The 18,768-nt window shown below is 43.3% G+C and overlaps 1 protein-coding gene across 1 annotated transcript; it reads right to left on the bottom strand.

Annotated features, from left to right (window-relative positions):
• Positions 1-511: 511 nt before the first annotated feature.
• Positions 512-15,451, bottom strand: LOC134601505 (histidine N-acetyltransferase-like). Its single transcript, XM_063446006.1, has 3 exons — positions 15,232-15,451; positions 14,865-15,089; positions 512-1,400 (listed from the first exon to the last, which is right to left on the bottom strand). The coding sequence occupies exons 1-3, from the start codon at positions 15,409-15,411 to the stop codon at positions 696-698; spliced, it is 1,110 nt and encodes a 369-aa protein (XP_063302076.1). The 5' UTR covers positions 15,412-15,451; the 3' UTR covers positions 512-695.
• Between the last annotated feature and the right edge of the window lie 3,317 nt (positions 15,452-18,768).

Here is an 18,768-nt window from a genome sequence, read left to right as displayed (position 1 = left end):
ACAACATTAATCATCCTCGACCATGAACAGGTGAAAAGGATCTGGGAACCACCAATAGGAAGAATGAAGGAGAAGACACCCACTGGAATCACCAATGAACTAAAGGGACTAGTCCTATCTAAGGGGACTGATGGGAGGGTGGAATTAGGCTGCTTTTTTGGGAGCACCACTGATGTAATTGTTTTTATTGAATATTGGTCTCTGAAGAAGTCCCATAAGAGGACGAAACGCGTAAGACTAAATTTTCTTTTATATTGCATTTTTATACTTACTACCCATAAACCTTTTTTCTACTCATCTACCTGTCGGAGTCCAGCATTGTTCCTGATATTGGGTGATACCAGCCCCCCCAAATACCAGGCAAGGCACCATTAGAGTGCATAAAACTTCAAAATCCTGTGAGTGCAATCTTTAGAAGGGATTATTATATTTCGATCAACTGTATTATTCTATGTTCTTTTTTTTTATTATATTTTAGGTTTATCAGCTGTATCCCCTGTGTATTATATTTTTGTGCTTGTTTAGAAATAAATCACCCTGGTGCTCTGCATAGTCCAAGAAAAAAAAATGTGAGATGATACCCATCTGATATTTATAATAAAAAAAAAAGAAAAAAGATAAGTTATAAAGGTATAAGCATGATATTGTCCTAGAAGTCACATCCTGCATAATCTATTACTTGAACAAGGATAGATTCATGTGCTCATAATAGCTGTGAGGTCCATTTCTAGGACCAGTTGCAGCTTGCAGTGTTTGAATGGAGTGATTCCTTCAAAAAAATCATTGAGCCCAGCACGTAGACTCTTCTCTATGTTTACAATGCAGATAATACTGCCCCCAGTAGGCAATTTCTTCACAGCCTCCTTTAACTGGTATAGTACATGAATTTTGGCGAAATACAGGTCAGTTCCAAATACATCTATATTCAGACGGTGATTCCCTTCCCCTAAGGGCACTGGAAACATAGGGGATCCAAGGCTGAGGAAGCCTAAAAACGTTTTGTATGATGCAGGAGTAGTAAAAGCAATGAGGTCATCATTGCTTGCAGATGGTTTTGTTTTTTTGATACCATTATTGACATCAAAGCTACCTTGCAATTGGAATGAGCTAGTGGCTTCACCTAATGCATCACATGGGTATGAGCAGAGCCACTGAACCTCCCAGCGCTGCATTAACTCAAGATTGGCTTTATTGGTGGACATTGGAAGCCAGGCTTGCACGAGGAAGCCTCCAGGAAGAAGATCCTCTTCTTTAAGACGTCCAGGAAACAAATTGTGCACCTCAGAATATTCAAGGAAGACAGGAGGAATGCAATTATCACATGTAGAGGATACTCGAGATTCCAAAATCTTGATTGTCTCCTCCAACTGCTCAGCAGAAATGAATACAGAAATATCAGCCTAGATAAGACATAAATGAGAGATCAGAGTAAGAAGGGCACCTTGAAAATGGCAATGAGACCAGAAATAACCTTTGTTAGATAAACATCTCAGGCAACTCCCTGAAAAAAGAAACAAAGTGGCTACATAAAACGTTCCTAAGGAAACCGAATATACATAGGCATTTTCAATTATTACGTTTTAAATGGTGTGCTACACATGGTGGATATTGTAGTATGGCTCGACTAGTGACCTTCTCCTGTCTGCTGCTCCAATCCTTACTGCTAACTTGAACTTGCAAGACTTCGTTTGGGCAGCTCCACTCCTTTGAAACAACTTGGGAGTGCCTAAACCCATCAGGCTATCGCCTATTCTTCAAAATGGAACACTTGAACAGCTTTTTTTTTTATCTGTTTGCTGAGAATAATCATTACGTCGGGGAACTAAAATAATAAAAAATGCCAAATCCCCAGTAGAATCTCTCTCTATAGTTACTGAATTCCTAGGCAAAAAGCTAGTGGTAAGATGAAATCAGAACATTTGTAAAGGGGAGAGATCTACTAAACTGTTGATTGGCTATAGTGTAGACTATTGCGGGGGGTATAGAAAGACCATCCATGGGAAGTTTATTAGGATGGGAGGAAAAAATGTAAATAAGCAGATAAGTATCTATATGTTGTACCAGGATCTTAGCACCCATGAAGGTGCAGGAGGGAACACCGGTTTAAGGATGGAGCCAATTTTCCCTTAAGGACGGAGCCAATTGTACAAGTTGTGATCAAAACAAAATGTAAAAAAAACAACAAAAAAAAAACTGGAATTTGCGCTATATGTCTAATTCACCCACACACTTTTATATATTATTATGTGCTCACTTCCTGTCAGTACAACCGGCGGCCGGGTATAGGAAACAGAAGGTCCTGTCTTGAGGTCCGCGCCACACTACACAGGGAGGTAGGAGGACAAGGGGAGAGGAGAGCCCACCAGGGAAGGGGGATGAGAGCAGAGCCCACCAGGGAAGGGGGAGGAGGGAGGGAGAGGGGAGCAGAACCCACCAGGGAAGGGGGAGGAGGGAGGGAGAGGGGAGCAGAGCCCACCAGGGAAGGGGGAGGAGGGAGGGAGAGGGGAGCAGAGCCCACCGGGGGAGGAGGGAGGGAGAGGGGAGCAGAGCCCACCGGGGGAGGAGGGAGGGAGAGGGGAGCAGAGCCCACCGGGGGAGGAGGGAGGGAGAGGGGAGCAGAGCCCACCAGGGAAGGGGGAGGAGGGAGGGAGAGGGGAGCAGAGCCCACCAGGGAAGGGGGAGGAGGGAGGGAGAGGGGAGCAGAGCCCACCAGGGAAGGGGGAGGAGGGAGGGAGAGGGGAGCAGAGCCCACCGGGGGAGGAGGGAGGGAGAGGAGAGCAGAGCCCACCAGGGAAGGGGGGCAGTAAGAGGAGAGACCACCAGAGAAGTTTTTACAGGCTTTAGGGGACAACCTGAGAGCTCAGGCACTGCATAAGCTGGCTATTCCGACCATCCAAGTGGATAAGTTGATTTACTTGTTTCTAACCCAGAGAGCTACGAGAGAGAGAGAGCTACGAGAGAGAGAGAGCTACGAGAGAGAGAGAGCTACGAGAGAGAGAGAGCTACGAGAGAGAGAGAGCTACGAGAGAGAGAGAGCTACGAGAGAGAGAGAGCTACGAGAGAGAGAGAGCTACGAGAGAGAGAGAGCTACGAGAGAGAGAGAGCTACGAGAGAGAGAGAGAGAGAGCTACGAGAGAGAGAGAGAGAGAGAGCTACGAGAGAGAGAGAGAGAGCTACGAGAGAGAGAGAGAGAGCTACGAGAGAGAGAGAGAGAGCTACGAGAGAGAGAGAGAGAGCTACGAGAGAGAGAGAGCTACGAGAGAGAGAGAGAGAGAGCTACGAGAGAGAGAGAGAGAGAGAGAGAGAGAGAGAGAGCTACGAGAGAGAGAGAGAGAGCTACGAGAGAGAGAGCTACGAGAGAGAGAGAGAGAGAGAGCTACGAGAGAGAGAGAGAGAGAGCTACGAGAGAGAGAGCTACGAGAGAGAGAGAGAGAGAGAGAGAGAGAGAGAGAGAGAGAGAGAGAGAGAGAGAGAGAGAGAGAGAGATATTTCTTGGAAGGAAAGGAGCAGGCAGATTCCCTTTGATGCAAAAAAGTGGGGTAATGAAAGTGGAGCAGAAAGGCCACAGCAAACAAGACCCAGTGGAGCGCTTATCTAAATAACTTGACTCACCCTTATATTAAGGGGTATGTAATACGAGAAAATCTAAAGGGAAAAAAATATAATGGAAACAATAGTGTAGTATATCTGGACTTGGTATTCTTAGAGAGAGGAGCTGTATATATAACAAACTCACATGGTTCAGATCATAAATGCAGAGGTATTTTAAAGCAAATACCAAGCTTCTTCAATAGCTGTATGGTAATCCTCAAAGAAAAGGAGAGAAAGGGAACAATGGACCAGAGTCCTAGTGTGTTATCTTCAACCCAATGTGGCAGTAAAACAAGTACAAGTGCTTGCTCACCTTTGAGAGAGCCAATCCAAACTGGGCTCTCAGTGTAATAGGTAATGTGCCCTTAAGAGGGCACTACTCTTCTTTGTTTGCAGGAGAATAGATGCAGGTCGTAGGCTCATATAAAAAATATAAAACTAATTTATTGTAAAACACTTACATAAAATACAAAATAAAAGTCCCATAAAATAATGGTGAAGGGATGAGTCCTCGTCCGAGACGCGTTTCGCCTTATGAAAAGGCTTTTTCAATTGGTATCCTGCTTGTATAATCCCGTCTGTTTAAATAGCCAGAAAGTCCTCTCCTATTGGTGCTTGCTGTCTTCCGGATCACCAAATAAGGAGAGGGGTGTTTCCATCATCTGTTGTAAATGTCCTTAATTCCGGAAGTGACGTATCGTACTTGCCGCAATGTCACTTCCGTTTTGTTCGTAACCCCCATTTTTGTTATTGGCAAACATGTAGTCTTCAAGCATACTTCCATAGCATTTGTATTCTTGGTATTGCATATAAAATGTGGACAAAGAAGAGAAGGAAAGGGGGGGTCAATGTAATATCATAACTCCATGGACATTGAAATCCAAAATAAATAAAAACAAAGAGAGGTCACTTCATTATAACGAACAGCAGTTCATATTCTCTATGTAAGGCAACTTGTCCTATTCACCTTATGTATAGGGTACATGAATGCATTAAAGGGTCTTCAATAGCATTACTCCCTTAAAGAGACACACATCTAATTGATGATTAACAAAATATAAAGATAAACTCAGGCTCGTATGGTCCATATGGAGCAGCTTGCCCTATCAGCCATATGTATGGGGTACATAAGTACACAAATTAATCTTTAATGAAGTTACCTTAAAGAGGTACATGACAGATTAATTATTAGTAATACATAGATTAAATTACAAGCATCTTGGTTCATCACAGTGAAGACCATATGTGAAGGCTGAGAGGAAAGGGAAAAAAAATATAGTGAATAGGACAAGTTGCCTTACATAGAGAATAAGAACTGCTGTTCATTATAATGAAGTGACATCTTTGTTTTTATTTATTTTGGATTTCAATGTACATGAAGTTATGATATTACATTGACCCCCCCCTTTCCTTCTCTTCCTTGTCCACATTTTATATGCAATACCAAGAATACAAATGCTATGGAAGTATGCTTGAAGACTACATGTTTGCCAATAACAAAAATGGCAGTTACGAACAAAACGGAAGTGACGTTGCGGCAAGTACGATACGTCACTTCCGGAATTACGGACATTTACAACAGATGATGGAAACCCCCCTCTCCTTATTTGGTGATCCGGAAGACAGCAAGCACCAATAGGAGAGGACTTTCTGGCTATTTAAACTGGCGGGATTATACAAGCAGGATACCAATTGAAAAAGCCTTTCTATAAGGCGAAACGCGTCTCGGACGAGGACTCATCCCTTCACCATTATTTTATGGGACTTTTATTTTGTATTTTATGTAAGTGTTTTACAATAAATTAGTTTTATATTTTTTATATGAGCCTACGACCTGCATCTATTCTCCTGCAAACAAAGAAGAGTAGTGCCCTCTTAAAGGCACATTACCTATTACACTGAGAGCCCAGTTTGGATTGGCTCTCTCAAAGGTGAGCAAGCACTTGTACTTGTTTTACTGCCACATTGGGTTGAAGATAACACACTAGGACTCTGGTCCATTGTTCCCTTTCTCTCCCTTTCTTTGAGGATTACCATACAGCTATTGAAGAAGCTTGGTATTTGCTTTAAAATACCTCTGTGTTTATGATCTGAGCCTATCCCTCTCAGTCTCTGAACCATGTGAGTTTGTTACATATACAGCTCTTCTCTCTAAGAATACCAAGTCCAGATATACTACACTATTGTTTCCATTATATTTTTTCCCCCCTTTTGATTTTCTCGTATTCCATACCCCTTAATATAAGGGTGAGTCAAGTTATTTAGATTAGCGCTCCACTGGGTCTTGTTTGCTGTGACCTTTCTGCTCCACTTTCATTACCCCACTTTTTTGCAAGTTATTGTGTTAAGGTTTGGAGGTACCTTCACGTGTGTGAGCTGCTTAGTGGAATCAGGTTCTTCACCATATTATATTCTAAGCACCTACATAGCACGGTTTATTTGTTATTAGATTCCCTTTGATGCAGTGTATCTTTATATCAGAGGATAAACACTTTTGTCTTTACTGCTATTGTGTCTGTATTATTGACATTAGGGGCTAAATACCAGAGCCTCTGTAGGTGATCGGCTGTGAAGGTTATATTGATTGTTGTCTGCCTGTGTTTATCACTGCCTCCAATCTCTAATATACTCACCTTATTATTTACATTTTTTTCCTAAATCACTCCTCACCCCGTCACCCCTTGTTATAGTCTACTCTATAGCCAAACAGTTTAGTAGATCTCTCCCCTTTACAAATTTTCTGATCTCCAATCTGATTTCATCTTACCACTAGATTTTTGCCTAGGAATTCAGTAACTATTGAGAGAGATTCTACCAGGGATTTGGCATTCTTTATTATTTTAGTTCCCCCACCTAATGTTTATACTCCATTAGCAAACAGATAAAACTGCTGTTCAAGTGTTCAATTTTGGCAAACAGAAATTAAGCCAAACAAGTCACTGACTAGACAGCCAAATGGATAATCTATTTCCGCACACACTTTTTACCGTTTACTATATTCCAAACAGTTACCTTATTGTTGATCAAATGCCATAATAGGGATCTCTCGATAAGGAGTTCCCTTACTTTTGTGCATAGAGAAAATAGCACTCCAAATCAACCTATCCCTAAACGAGCCTTTCAGGTCACCTGATCTATAATAATTTAGACAATACTATTCTGTATTGGCTTCTGTTACTGCTAGTTTGCATTTGACACATAGCAATCCTACCGAGACTAGGTTATTTTTTATTATATTTGGTATTTTTCATACTACATATTATCTTTATCCTGCTTTAGGTTGCTATTGTCTATTTCTTATTGCCGTTTAGTATTGGGATTACCCCCATTTTTTTGGCAAACAGTAACTGCTCAATAATCTGCTTACATTTTTATAAGCTATATGTGAGGCGCATTGCTATAGTCAGGAGATAAAGTAGAACAGATTGTCATAATTTGTATTACTAAACAAAATAAGAAAATAATTGTAAATTAGCTATTGTGAGTTTTACTTTTAATACCCAAATAATACCCATTTCAGTGTATGTAGTAACCTAATCTTTGCTCATGTGAATATTAAGTCTTCTTTGGAGAGAAATAAATAACTAATGCCCATTCACATGTCTGAAAGCCATGCACAAAACTGAACATTTCAAAAACGCTCTTTGACCTGACTTCAGGCATACCTTGCTCATGAATATTGGAACAAACTGGGTTCAAGCCACATGCACCAAGTATAAAAAGTTGGTATCGTTAATGTCAAGCAGTAAAGAGACTGCTTTTGTATATAAAGTCACTCACCCTAAACAAAGCCTGGCACAGCAGGGTATTCGGTTTCCCAAGCCGAGCAGATAATGCTCTTTAGAAAACTTTCCAGATATATGGTATGCAAACATGGATCCTGGTATGGTTACATCATGTTTGGTTGGAGCCCAGCTTACCTGATGGAAGACTATGGTCAATTTATCCGGATATATCAAAAATGGATCCTGGCACTCATTGGGTGGATGTTTAAATGGCTGCACACCACTTTATTGAAGAGTAATGTACCTTTACAAAGAAAAGATTTCAAAGCCTTTGGAATCATGATTTGAAATGTATGTTAATCTTCAATAAAGAGGTGTGCTACCTTTTAAATTTCTTCCTGGTGCCAGGATGCATTTGTGCCTTTTTGATAAATTGTCCATGGTCTGCAGTCAGATAAGTAGATCTTTCAACAAAAGAGGACTTAATGGTCGCCCTGACGTAGAAAGGGTAATCCAGTAGATGCCCTGAAAATAGGTATTTACTTATATGTGTACCCTACAAGATAATTACATTTGTGCTCGGAATTTAATATGTAATGGATTTTGTTTGATATGAAAGTTGGTTGTGGTGTGCCGAAACCAACGTCCGAGTGGGCCTGTAAATAAAAGAGGGCAAAAAGAAGTTCGAAAAAACACACTTTATTGCATTTGTTACATGACTAAATTTCTGAAGGCTTGGCGAAGCTCTCATTCTGGTCGTGGAATGTACGTATTGTATATAGAGGATTTCCAACGACCCAGTCTCTTTATGATGTGGACCGGAGTGTTCGTACTTGAAGCTGATGAAGAGGCTCCTATGCAGAAGGAATGCCCGGAGAACAAAGCTGGGTTGTAACCCAATTTCCCCAATAAAATTCTAACATGCGTGGTGAATTTTGCTGTAGTGAGTGGGTGCCCTTGTAGTTGTAAGAGCGGTGAGTGTGGTAGTTGCGTGTTATGAGTTGACCATAGATGGTCTAATGCCTTAACTGGACACCAAGCATTATCTGTTGGAAAGAGAGGGATGATAGTGGGGTGTAGTGAATGATTAGTTTTGGTAGATGGGATCGTGAGAATGTAATAATCATCGTCTATGTTCGTGAGTTGTGAGGTTTTAAGGCTGTGTGTGGTATCTCCTTGACAAACAACGGTAAATTCCCTAGGTCTTAGGAACCCATAAAAAGCTAGATGGATAGCAGATTTGATCACCAGGTTTGTGTTAGGATCAAATGGGGATTCGTCAAGGAGATTGCTGAGTAGTCTAAAGATAGGCCCATCTATTGGAAGTCTGGTGGTGATAAGTGGAACCGAAACTTTCAAGATACCCTTTAAGATTTTCTTGATGGGGTATGATGACAAAAAGGGGATGTTGTTAGGGAAATTTGTGAGGCTGTGATGCTGCACCCCCGTAAGGTATAGTTTTATTGTATTGTGGGAAAGTTTTAAGTGTAAGTGGCAAAAAGAAGCGAAAGCCACCATAGTTTGGGTAGAAAAATCACCTTGTAATCCGAATTCAGCTGTGAATTTATTGAAAACTGTAAGTGCCCTATTGTAGGTGATAGTTGTGTTGGTTGATAGTGCTTGGTGTGTAAGAGTCCTAGCGTGGTGCATAAGTGTTTTCAATCCAGGATTAACTCGTGAAACATCGGTGTTCTGGATGGTTGATGGTGGGCTGACGGGAGTGCCTGGAAAAATACCTGGAATTGAGATCGAGACAGAGCATCAGCAGCCGTGTTGTGAATACCTGGGATGTGAAAGCAAATTAAGTGGAACTGGACGGTTGCTGCCAGCCAGGTCAGCTTGCGAATCAGCCGCATAATGGTAAGAGAGGAAGAGCGCCCCTTGTTAATGATATCGCAAGCTGACGAATTGTCGGAAAAACATTTTACTGCCTTGACAGACCAGAGGTGACCCCAGGTGTGTGCGGGGTAAGTTTCAAAAAGGGCTGAAATTTCTCTAAAACCCGGCAAGGCATCTGTCTCAGTGGGCCAGTGACCCCTAAACCAGCGATTTCCGAATATAGCTGCGAACCCCGTGTTGGCTGCAGCATCAGTGTAAATGCAGGGTGAGGAGTCGGAGAGAGGGGGAATAAACATGGAGATACGGTTCCACTCAGTCAAAAACTTCCCCCACATGAGTAGGTCAGCTTTGGCGTGCTGGTCCAACATAAATGGGCAGGCGTCCGGTACCCCGTGAAGCAGACAAAGAAGCCTGGACACAAAAGACCTTCCCTGCAGAATGATGCACATCGCGAAGTTCAGGGACCCTAGTAAGGACTGAAGTTCTTTCCTGGTGCATACATCATTCCGCAAGAACATATCTATTTCCCCTCTCAGGCGGAACAATTTCTTGGGGGGAAGACTGGCGCAGAAGGTACCAGAGTCCAGCTCTATACCTAAGAAAGTAAGTTTAGTAGTGGGTCCAATCGTTTTAGAGGGAGACAAAGGTACACCAAGGGTGGAGAAAAGTGCAGAGGTGCTGAGGATATCGGTGGGTGTGTGTGTGCTCAGTTCTATTATGAGGAAGTCATCCAAGTAATGAATGACGGCGTGACACCTAGTAATGTTCAGAAGCAGCCAGCATAGAGTTTCTGCGAAAATATCAAACAGTTTAGGGCTGCTTCTGAACCCGAAAGTAAGTCGCGTGGAAAAATAGTACCTGTTTCGCCATTTAACACCGTGCAAGTGCCAAAGTGATGGGTGCATGGGCAGTAATTTGAATGCCTTGGTTATGTCTGTTTTACTGAGCCAAGCGTTGTTACCAGTTGAGATGATGGTTTGTATAGCGTCGTCAATTTTTACGTACTGTAGTGAGAATTCATCTGCAGGAATGAGTGCGTTAATGCTGGGAACAAAAGAGGAGTGCGGTGCCGATAAAACAATAATCATGCGCTGTTTATTTCAGTATTTATGTACAGCTATGCCAATGGGGTTAGTGCGCCAGGAGGAAAACGGTGAGGAGGTGAAGGTGCCGATCATGAAACCTTGTGCTATTTCTGTGGAAAGAAGAGTGTCCATAGCTTCTGGGTCTAGGCAGGCTGACAGGAGGTTCCAGTGTGCCTGAGGAAATGGCTATGAGACCCGTGAGAAAGCCCTGGGTGAACCCGGTTATCAAATATTGCACTAGGTGTTTACTTGGATGAGTTTTTAATTAAAAAGCCAGGTTTTCGAGATTAATGTTGGTTAGTCGCTTGCTAGGGGACAACCTGGCTGGGCACATGGTCTTAGTGTGTGCCCTGAAGCAGATGTGCAACAATCTACAGGCGCTGAAGCTGCAGGAACCTGCATTGAAATTGTTGCACACCTGCGCTTTCCCTAAAAAAAAAAAAAAAAAAAAAAAAGAGATGGGCCTACCCAGTTTATCCCGCTGACCACCTTCATGTTTAAAGTGAGGAGTGGAAGTGGATTGAGGGGTGGGAGTGGGTGTGGATGGAATAGCCATAGAAGGGCACATACAGAATTACATATGGCACAGGACGGGGGCCTTAGACCAGCGAAGTGGCGACAGAATAATTCTGTATCCATCTGACACCAGTTAATTCTTACGTTAAACTGTTTCAGATGTGTCGCCGCTTTCGCAGATATTGATTTATGATAATCATAAAAGGATGAGCCCCCGTACTTAACGCCCAAATCCACCACTTTATGGAGATAGAGGTCCAGTTCCTCTCTCCTATGGGGATATACCGAGCAGGTGACATCACGGTATATCCCGAAGGCCAAAACAAAATTGGGAATTGATCATTTTTTGTTGAGCCTAGGGTCTCTGGTTTTAAGAACCACCGAGATATCACCAAAGTTATAAGCCCTGACACCAGATGACACGCAATGACACCAGACACACGTCCTTCCCATCTAGGATTTCTTTCCTAATGGAGTCTGGGACGGAGTGAGCTGGTGACACGAAAGGAGATGCAACTGAGGCAGGAGCTGGAGGGGGAAGTATAGTGACAGGTGTTGGTGCCATAGGTACTGCCGGGGTGAGGGCTGAGAGATCAGGAAGGTTACCTGGGGGGGGGGGGGGGCGATGGCACTCTCCACCTTGCTTAACCTGCTGCTTAAGGTCTGAAGGTTGGCCAGGATTGCCGCAAGGGTGTTCTGGGTGGCTGTGCTAGCGCCAGATGGTTGACTTTGAGAGCTAGTGCCTGGCCTAGGCTCAGGGGCTTGATTGGTCAAAAGTCTGTATAGTTCCGCCTTTCGGGCCGTAGCAGGAAAGGGGATGCCCCTAAGCCTAAGTTCGGTCGTAATTTTAGGTATAGTCCATGCTCTCAAAGACGTAGGGGTAGAAGGGGCGAGAGATACTCCTGGAGACTCGGGTCTGATAGGAGTGGATATTGTGTCCTCAGCAGGCAACTCGTCGACGGGAGATGTATCTTGCGACATTCTAGAAATGAATTATATGAATTGGATTTAGTAGGGGTGTCTAAGAAAATTATTTCAAGGGGTGGGGGATTCTTCAGGTGAACTGGACTGTAAGGTTATTGCCGAAGCAAAAAACGTAACTTTGACTAGTGACGGATGAGGCCCTACTAGTGCCAAGTGGCAGTGAGAGGCTCTATGATTTGGGCGAGGTGAATACGTTGCCACAGATGTGGTGGCGGGATGTTGCCCTCTCGATGACATTTAAAAGGTTCAAAACGTGTGGCCGTGGAAAGTGAGGCCCTGACTACGGCCCTGTAGAAGAGCGAATGAGGCGTTTAACTGTGATTTAGGCGTGGGGCCGTACCTCCGTGTTAAGGTGGGAGATGATTTGTCTCGGTGAGCTAGGTCTGAAGTCCAGACCCTGTGAGCCAGTTCACGTACCATCTATGGGATAAATTGGCGAATTATGTGATGGTAGGATACTAACCTTGATATTGATTATACCAGGGGACTTGACCTTCGAGTATTTATGGAAGAGAGGCCCAGCAGTTGGTGATATCGTAGAAGAAGCCTAAGGGGTTTAAGACAGATGTAGATCTGTGTGAGCGTGGCGTATGAGCACATCACGAATTACTGGGGGCATGGACGAGTGATACGAGAGAGTAGCAAATGGAAAGTGAAGGCTGTCTGCGGCCTTGAAAACAGAAACTGAAGTAAAATAAATACTGACGTTTAAAGAAAATACTATACCTGGATATAAGGGACAAGAACCAGGGTTTTGCGATTTAGAAGAGGCAAAGCTGTTGATGCTATCGTAGAAGAAACCTAAGGGTTTTGAGACAGATGTAAATCTGAGTGGGCGTGACATATGAACGTAGCGTGAGTTGAAAAAGTAAAGTGATGGCTCTCTGGGGTTTTGACAAAACAGAACTAAAGTAAAATAAATGCTATACCTGGATTAAAGAACAAGAATCAGGGTTTTGCAATATAGAAGGAGCAAAACGCTTGGTGCTATTGTAGAATGGAAACCTGGATTTAATAAATTTAGCCGTAATATATGACAAAAGTACGATCTGTGGAGATCAAAGAAATTTTTTAAACAGGGCTGAGATTAACTTGCACGTAAAGGCATAGTATAATATTGTGTGAATAGTCATTTTGTGGAAACACCTCCAAGTAAGTATGATAGTAGCTGCTGCTAGAGTTTAGTGCAGGGAAGATACAGATTATACAGAATAAAACAGAAAATACCATAAAAACCACTGGCTGGCGATAACAGCCCAAAACTAGGTATGTGAACTGATACATGAAAATACAAAGGAAAGTATGAATTAAAGGGAAACTGTACTCACCGAAAATACAGCTTATTTTCCTCCCAAACTAAATTCTACCCATCCCCTGCACCTCTGTAACCCCCCTTGCAAGACATATAAACTTCAATAAATATTATAATTCTTACCTTATTTCCAGCGCCGCGTCACACATCCATCCTCCGTCGTCTACACCCCCTTCCGCGTCATCCGATCAGCTGACCCACTCACCTTCCCTCCGCCAATGAGCTCATACTCATTGGGAATCATTGGGAAGCAAGAGCGCATGCGCATCTAACGCAGCGCCCCGCCCCTCGCACGCTTCACGCAGAGATTCATTGAATCCCCTTGTGAAGCTGCATTAGACCCACGTGATGTGCGACGTCCTCATACAGTGCGTGGGGGCGTCGCACGTCGTAACTCACCTTTCCTCTCCTATGGATGCTGAAGCACCATCTAGCGGCTAGGTAAGAGAAGGCAGCTGGAGGTGGGATTTTCAATTTAATCAAAACACTGCGGTTTAGCAAAAACCACAGTGTTTTGACAAACTTGGTTAAGAGGGCCAAGGCACCCAGACCACTCAAATGAGATGAAGTGATCTGGGTGCCTAGAGTGTCCCTTTAAGGTTTTAGCAACCAATATGTCTTGCTTATTATAGTGAAATTTACTGGCATCCCTTTCCCATACAGTATAAAAGTATATAGCCTTTGTAACAGCATGAGTTAATCCCCAAGTGGATTTATATGTATACTTAATTGCTAGATTAACGTTTGTGCTGTAAATATTTTTTTTTTTTTTTTTTTAAGTCCTTGAGGGGGTGGGGGGTGTAGGACCCGCCAGGCGGGTGTACGAAAGTGCCGCCTAGATGCTGACATGAGGGGACTGTGGGTGGTCCCCGGTAAGATTTGCCGACATGTGCGTTTTGGTCCCCCGAAGAGACCACAGTGCGGTGTGGAGGGGATCGGAATGTAACGCATTTAAACTCACGGTTAGCTAGCACGCGAGCCGGACCGCCGATAGAACGGAGGATCTCAGCCGTAAAGCCAATATGCCAGACGCCCAAACCGGAAGTGACGCGAACCTGAAGACACGCGAACCGGAAGTAGATCAAGGAACACTTGAACGTCAGAGGTGAGTAGGGGCCTTACTCCTCCCACAAATTCAGGTCTAATGGCCTTTCTACATATGACATTAAAAAAAAAAAAAAAAAAAAAAAAAACAAACACACACACACACACACACACACACACAAAACTGATGACAGTTCTTTAAAATGTCCCTGCCTACTTTTCAAATGAATAGGTTTTTGTTTAGCAGTGTTGATACAGTGATTATTATTAGATATGATCAGCATGGAAGATTCTGAAAATGTAAAAAGAAAAAAAAAATACAAATTCCGAAAAAGTGACAAAGAAGCTTATCTTTTGTAAGAAGAAAAATATATACAATTCCTGAGCAAACCCTGGGGGTTTTGAGAGTGCAACTAAACCATGCACAATAAAAAAGGTGAAATAAATAACTATGTTCTAGACCCCTTTTAGCAGCAAGGCATGGTGTCTAAGCATTGGAGTCTTATACTGTACATACTAAGAACTTCTGCTCATTTCACATCTACAGGAATACCTGATGACTGGAACATTTAAGATGAATATTTTGTTTAGATTATAGATTGATATTGTCATTAGTATCCTGTTTGCACTTGTGGTATTGTGTAATTGTATTTCAGAGTGATCAACAAAAGGATGAACACCTAAAAAGATGTAGCATTTGAAAGAAAAGCTAGAAAAAAAAAAAAAAAAGGTTGGAGAGAAATAATGGTTTAGATGCAGTGATTTCACCTTGGAGTGTATAATGTGGTATGTATTCAACATGGTGGCAGGTGGGTTTTGTACCATAGTCAGACGAACTCTGGTGACAGTGGGATGGTACAAATGTAAGGTTTTAAAGCAAAACCTTTGAAGTATCCCAGCCACACCACAACCTCTCATCCATTCGGCAACACGAAGACCCTGCACGACAGCTGTAACACCACCATCAACCAATAAGAAGGAGTCGAAACCCACCTAAAAATAGAGACCACAATCATGTCAAGAATGTTCCTCCTTTCAAAACCACGCTGAGTCACTAATCAATCACTTCTATTGATTTGATAACCAGTAAGTGCAATCAGGTTTCTTTCAATAATTTATTTCCTTAAAAACTTACCACTCTGCCCTCTGATTTGGCAACAAACATCCTCCTCTGAGGGTCCTTCAGCCATGTGTGGTATTTGTATGGCAAGTAATCCACTCCCTTGTGGAGCCCCTCTGAGATTGCCATGACCCCTTCATAATCTCCAGCAGCGGCAGGAAAGATCTGTACATCAGGGGTTAAAGGAGAAGACATGATAAGAGAGAAACTTCATCAGCTTGCTTTATACCGCTGAAAACACTGAAACAACGTCTAAAATATAAAGACAGAGTCCAAAACCGCAAACCTTCCCCCTTGGCCTCAAATGCTCTACAAGCACCTCCTCCTAATACTCTAACTAAACGCATCCAGAGATAGCCAAATCCCATTCATAATTTCCAGCAGTGGCCAGAAGGATCTGTATATCAGGGGTTAAAAGAGAAGACATCATAAGAAGACAACGATTATCAGATTGATACAGCTGATAACACTGAAATAACGATATGAGGAGAAAGTCCAGAATTTGTCCTCACCTCCATATACTCAGGACCAGACTGGGAATAAAAAGCAGCCCTGGACATTTTTTACACCAGGCCTAACATTAATTGTGCCAACTGTGACAGATATACAGGTGGAAAAACACAAAAGATTGAAAATTATTTACCCAACGTTTCATCCCCAAAACTTGAATAGTCCAATAATGGGAATGAAACATTTACTGATTGCTGCTGCATGTCTGATTTCAATTAACCTTTTCTTGTTTTGTCCTCAATCCTATGAGTGACCTCTGCATTGGATATAGTTTTATACCAGGGAATGAAAGACTAAAAGAAGGGCAGGGGTATCCACTAAACAAATATTTTTTTGTGAATAAATTCCAAATATTAGGCTATAATAGTCAAGCTGTCACTATGGCTAAGTTTGGATTTTTCAAATCTGCTATTTTGGTCTAAATTATGCAATTCAAATTTTCACTTCCTAAAATTAGAAATTTAGTGAATAACCCTTTGGCAAATGTAAAACTCTTGTTACATTTATATACGTGTGTGTAATTTCCAAATGTGTATTATGTATGCATATGTCTATTAAAGGACCACTATAGTGCCAGGAAAACATACTCTCCTCCCTCTTCTTCCGTCATGGGCTGCGTGCGGGGCAAGAGCCGCGCGCGCATTCAGCCAGTCCATAGGAAAGCATTTACAATGCTTTCCTATGGACGCTGGCGTCTTCTCACTGTGAAAATCACAGTGAGAAACGCGGAAGCCCTCTAGCGGCTGTCAATGAGACAGCCACTAGAGGCTGGCTTAACCCTATTATAAACATAGCAGTTTCTCTGAAACTGCTATGTTTTTTTTTTTTAAAAAGGGTTAAACCTAGCTGGACCTGGCACCCAGACCACTTCATTAAGCTGAAGTGGTCTGGGTGCCTATAGTGGTCCTTTAACATACATGTATCATACTGATGTTTGTGTATGGGTGTGTTTGTATGTTTGTGTATATACACACACACACACACACACACACACCTTGATAAATTTGCTTGGAATCTAGGAGCCAGAGAATTCAACATCAAAAATAAAATACTTTAAAGGGACACCATAGACACCAGAACCACTACAGCTTAATGTAGTTGTCCTGAAGTCTATATCCTATCCCTGAACGCTTTTAAATTAAAACACTGGCTTTTCAGAAAGGCTGAGTTTAAATTGTTGCCTGGTGACACCTCTAGCGACAGTCACTCAGACAGCCTCTAGAAGAGCTTCCTGGGTCAGTGCTTCACACTGTGCAGCACCTACGTTAATGTTCCCTATACGGATGCATTGATTCAATGCATCTGTATAAGAAGTTAAATTGGCACAGCGGCCTTTTGCCGTAAATACACAATAGTCTCTCAATGCTTTCTTATGGGGAAGCATTGGGTTGGCTGAGATCGTCAAGATTAAGGATTTCAGCCATGGAGGTGGGGCCAGCCACAGCGTGGGAAAACAGTTGAGTAAAAAAAAAAAACCTTTCCCATGTGATTGGAGAAAACACATACACTCACTGACCGACACACACACTCACTCACAGACAGACACTCAGGCCGACACTCTGACAGACACACACACTCACAGACATACTCACAGACACACTCAGACAGACACACACTCACAAGTAATTACTTTTTTATTTAAATCTAAATACACCCAGCCTCCCTACCTTTAGAGAGCTGGAGTGGATATGCTTTCCCTGGGGTCCAGTAGGGCTGCTGTCACCTCTCTACTCAGCTCCCTCGCGCAGCTCGCGCAGCTTGCAGTGATGCCGGGTTATGATGTGACGCCGGCCCCCATCTCACTAAATTGCAGCTCCCTCGCCGTGGCACTAAGTCAGCCGCCCGCCTTCCTCTGCTCTCCATTACCTGGCCGCTCCCCTCGGTCAGCCACCCATCTCCCTCCCACAGCTCTCAATGGGCTGGCCACCCCTCCCCCTCCCTCAGCAATAAATGAGCTGCGCACACAATTCCGTCTGTCAGCTGCCTGCCTTCCTCCCACAGCTCTCCATGAGATGGCCGCCCCCTCCCTCCTTCAGCCACCTGCCTGCCTCAGCCCCCAGTGATCCGACTGCCTTGCCTTCCTCTGCTCTCAGGCAGCCGGTCACCGTGGGGGCTGAACAGACTCCTGGGATTTGTCAAGCCCTATATATATATATTAATAATATACATTTGTGCAAATATATAGATGCATAATACTCCCTGTAGCGGAGAGCAGTGGTAGCAGGGCTTCTTCTCTGCTAGTTACTCCAACAGCTACTTAGGAACAAACAGGAAACTTCAAGACAGCAGGCATAAGTACAAGATGATACATGAATATCTCATCACCCTTCCCAATAACTGGACGACGCAGGTTTTGCCCCAAAGGTTACCATCCTGTGGATTCCTGCGGCACCTCCCGATAGACAAACAGGAGATGCGGCAGGAATCGTTCCCAATCCCGATGGGTTTTTGCGAACGTTGGGAGCATCTGTTTCAATGTTCCATTAAAACTTTCACAGAGCCCATTGGTTTAAAGGGTGATAGGGGACGCATACTATTGGCTTATTGTCACAGATCCTCCCAGAGGTGGTAATCTCTGCTGTGAATTGAGTACCCCGATCCCATTTGGGATAAAATTTGCATGAGGGCCTCGGTGATGGTTTCAGCATTGATATTTGTTAGGGCCACCGCCTCTGGATACCACCACCATATATTTCTTGCCAGAGGGGCTAGGCTTTGCTAATGGCCCAACTATATCCACTGCTATTCGGCTAAAGGGCTTTTCAATTATGGGTAGGGGATGAAGCTTAGCTTTCCTGGGATCTCCCCTCTTACCTACCCTCTGGCAGGTATCACATGTCTGGCAATACCTCCTGACTTACCCCTAAATGCCCAAAAGTGGGATATCGTCCGCTATCCGGAGCAACTCCTGACTGTACCGTTGCGGTACCACTAACTGTCTAGTAGTGATCGGGTTGGACCCAGCTACTAGCTTCTCTGATTCCCTGTACGGCAACTTTTTGTCCCACACAAATCTTTCCTCCTCTACTCCTGGCTGGTCAG

The sequence above is a fragment of the Pelobates fuscus genome, chromosome 3 (assembly GCF_036172605.1).
Source record: "Pelobates fuscus isolate aPelFus1 chromosome 3, aPelFus1.pri, whole genome shotgun sequence".
Taxonomy (NCBI): Eukaryota; Metazoa; Chordata; class Amphibia; order Anura; family Pelobatidae; genus Pelobates; species Pelobates fuscus.
Note: the sequence above shows the minus strand (reverse complement) of the source record. Positions and strands in the feature narration are given on the sequence as shown.

Bases quoted from the DNA above. Each gene is read 5' to 3' on its own strand.
- LOC134601505 (XM_063446006.1), bottom strand. From the start codon at position 15,411: ATGTCTTCTCCTTTAACCCCTGATGTACAGATCTTTCCTGCCGCTGCT. The intron at 15,090-15,231 runs GTAAGTTTTTAA...CTCTATTTTTAG, and splicing joins CCAAATCAGAGGGCAGAGTG to GTGGGTTTCGACTCCTTCTT. The intron at 1,401-14,864 runs GTGAAATCACTG...TGTCTTATCTAG, and splicing joins ACCACATTATACACTCCAAG to GCTGATATTTCTGTATTCAT.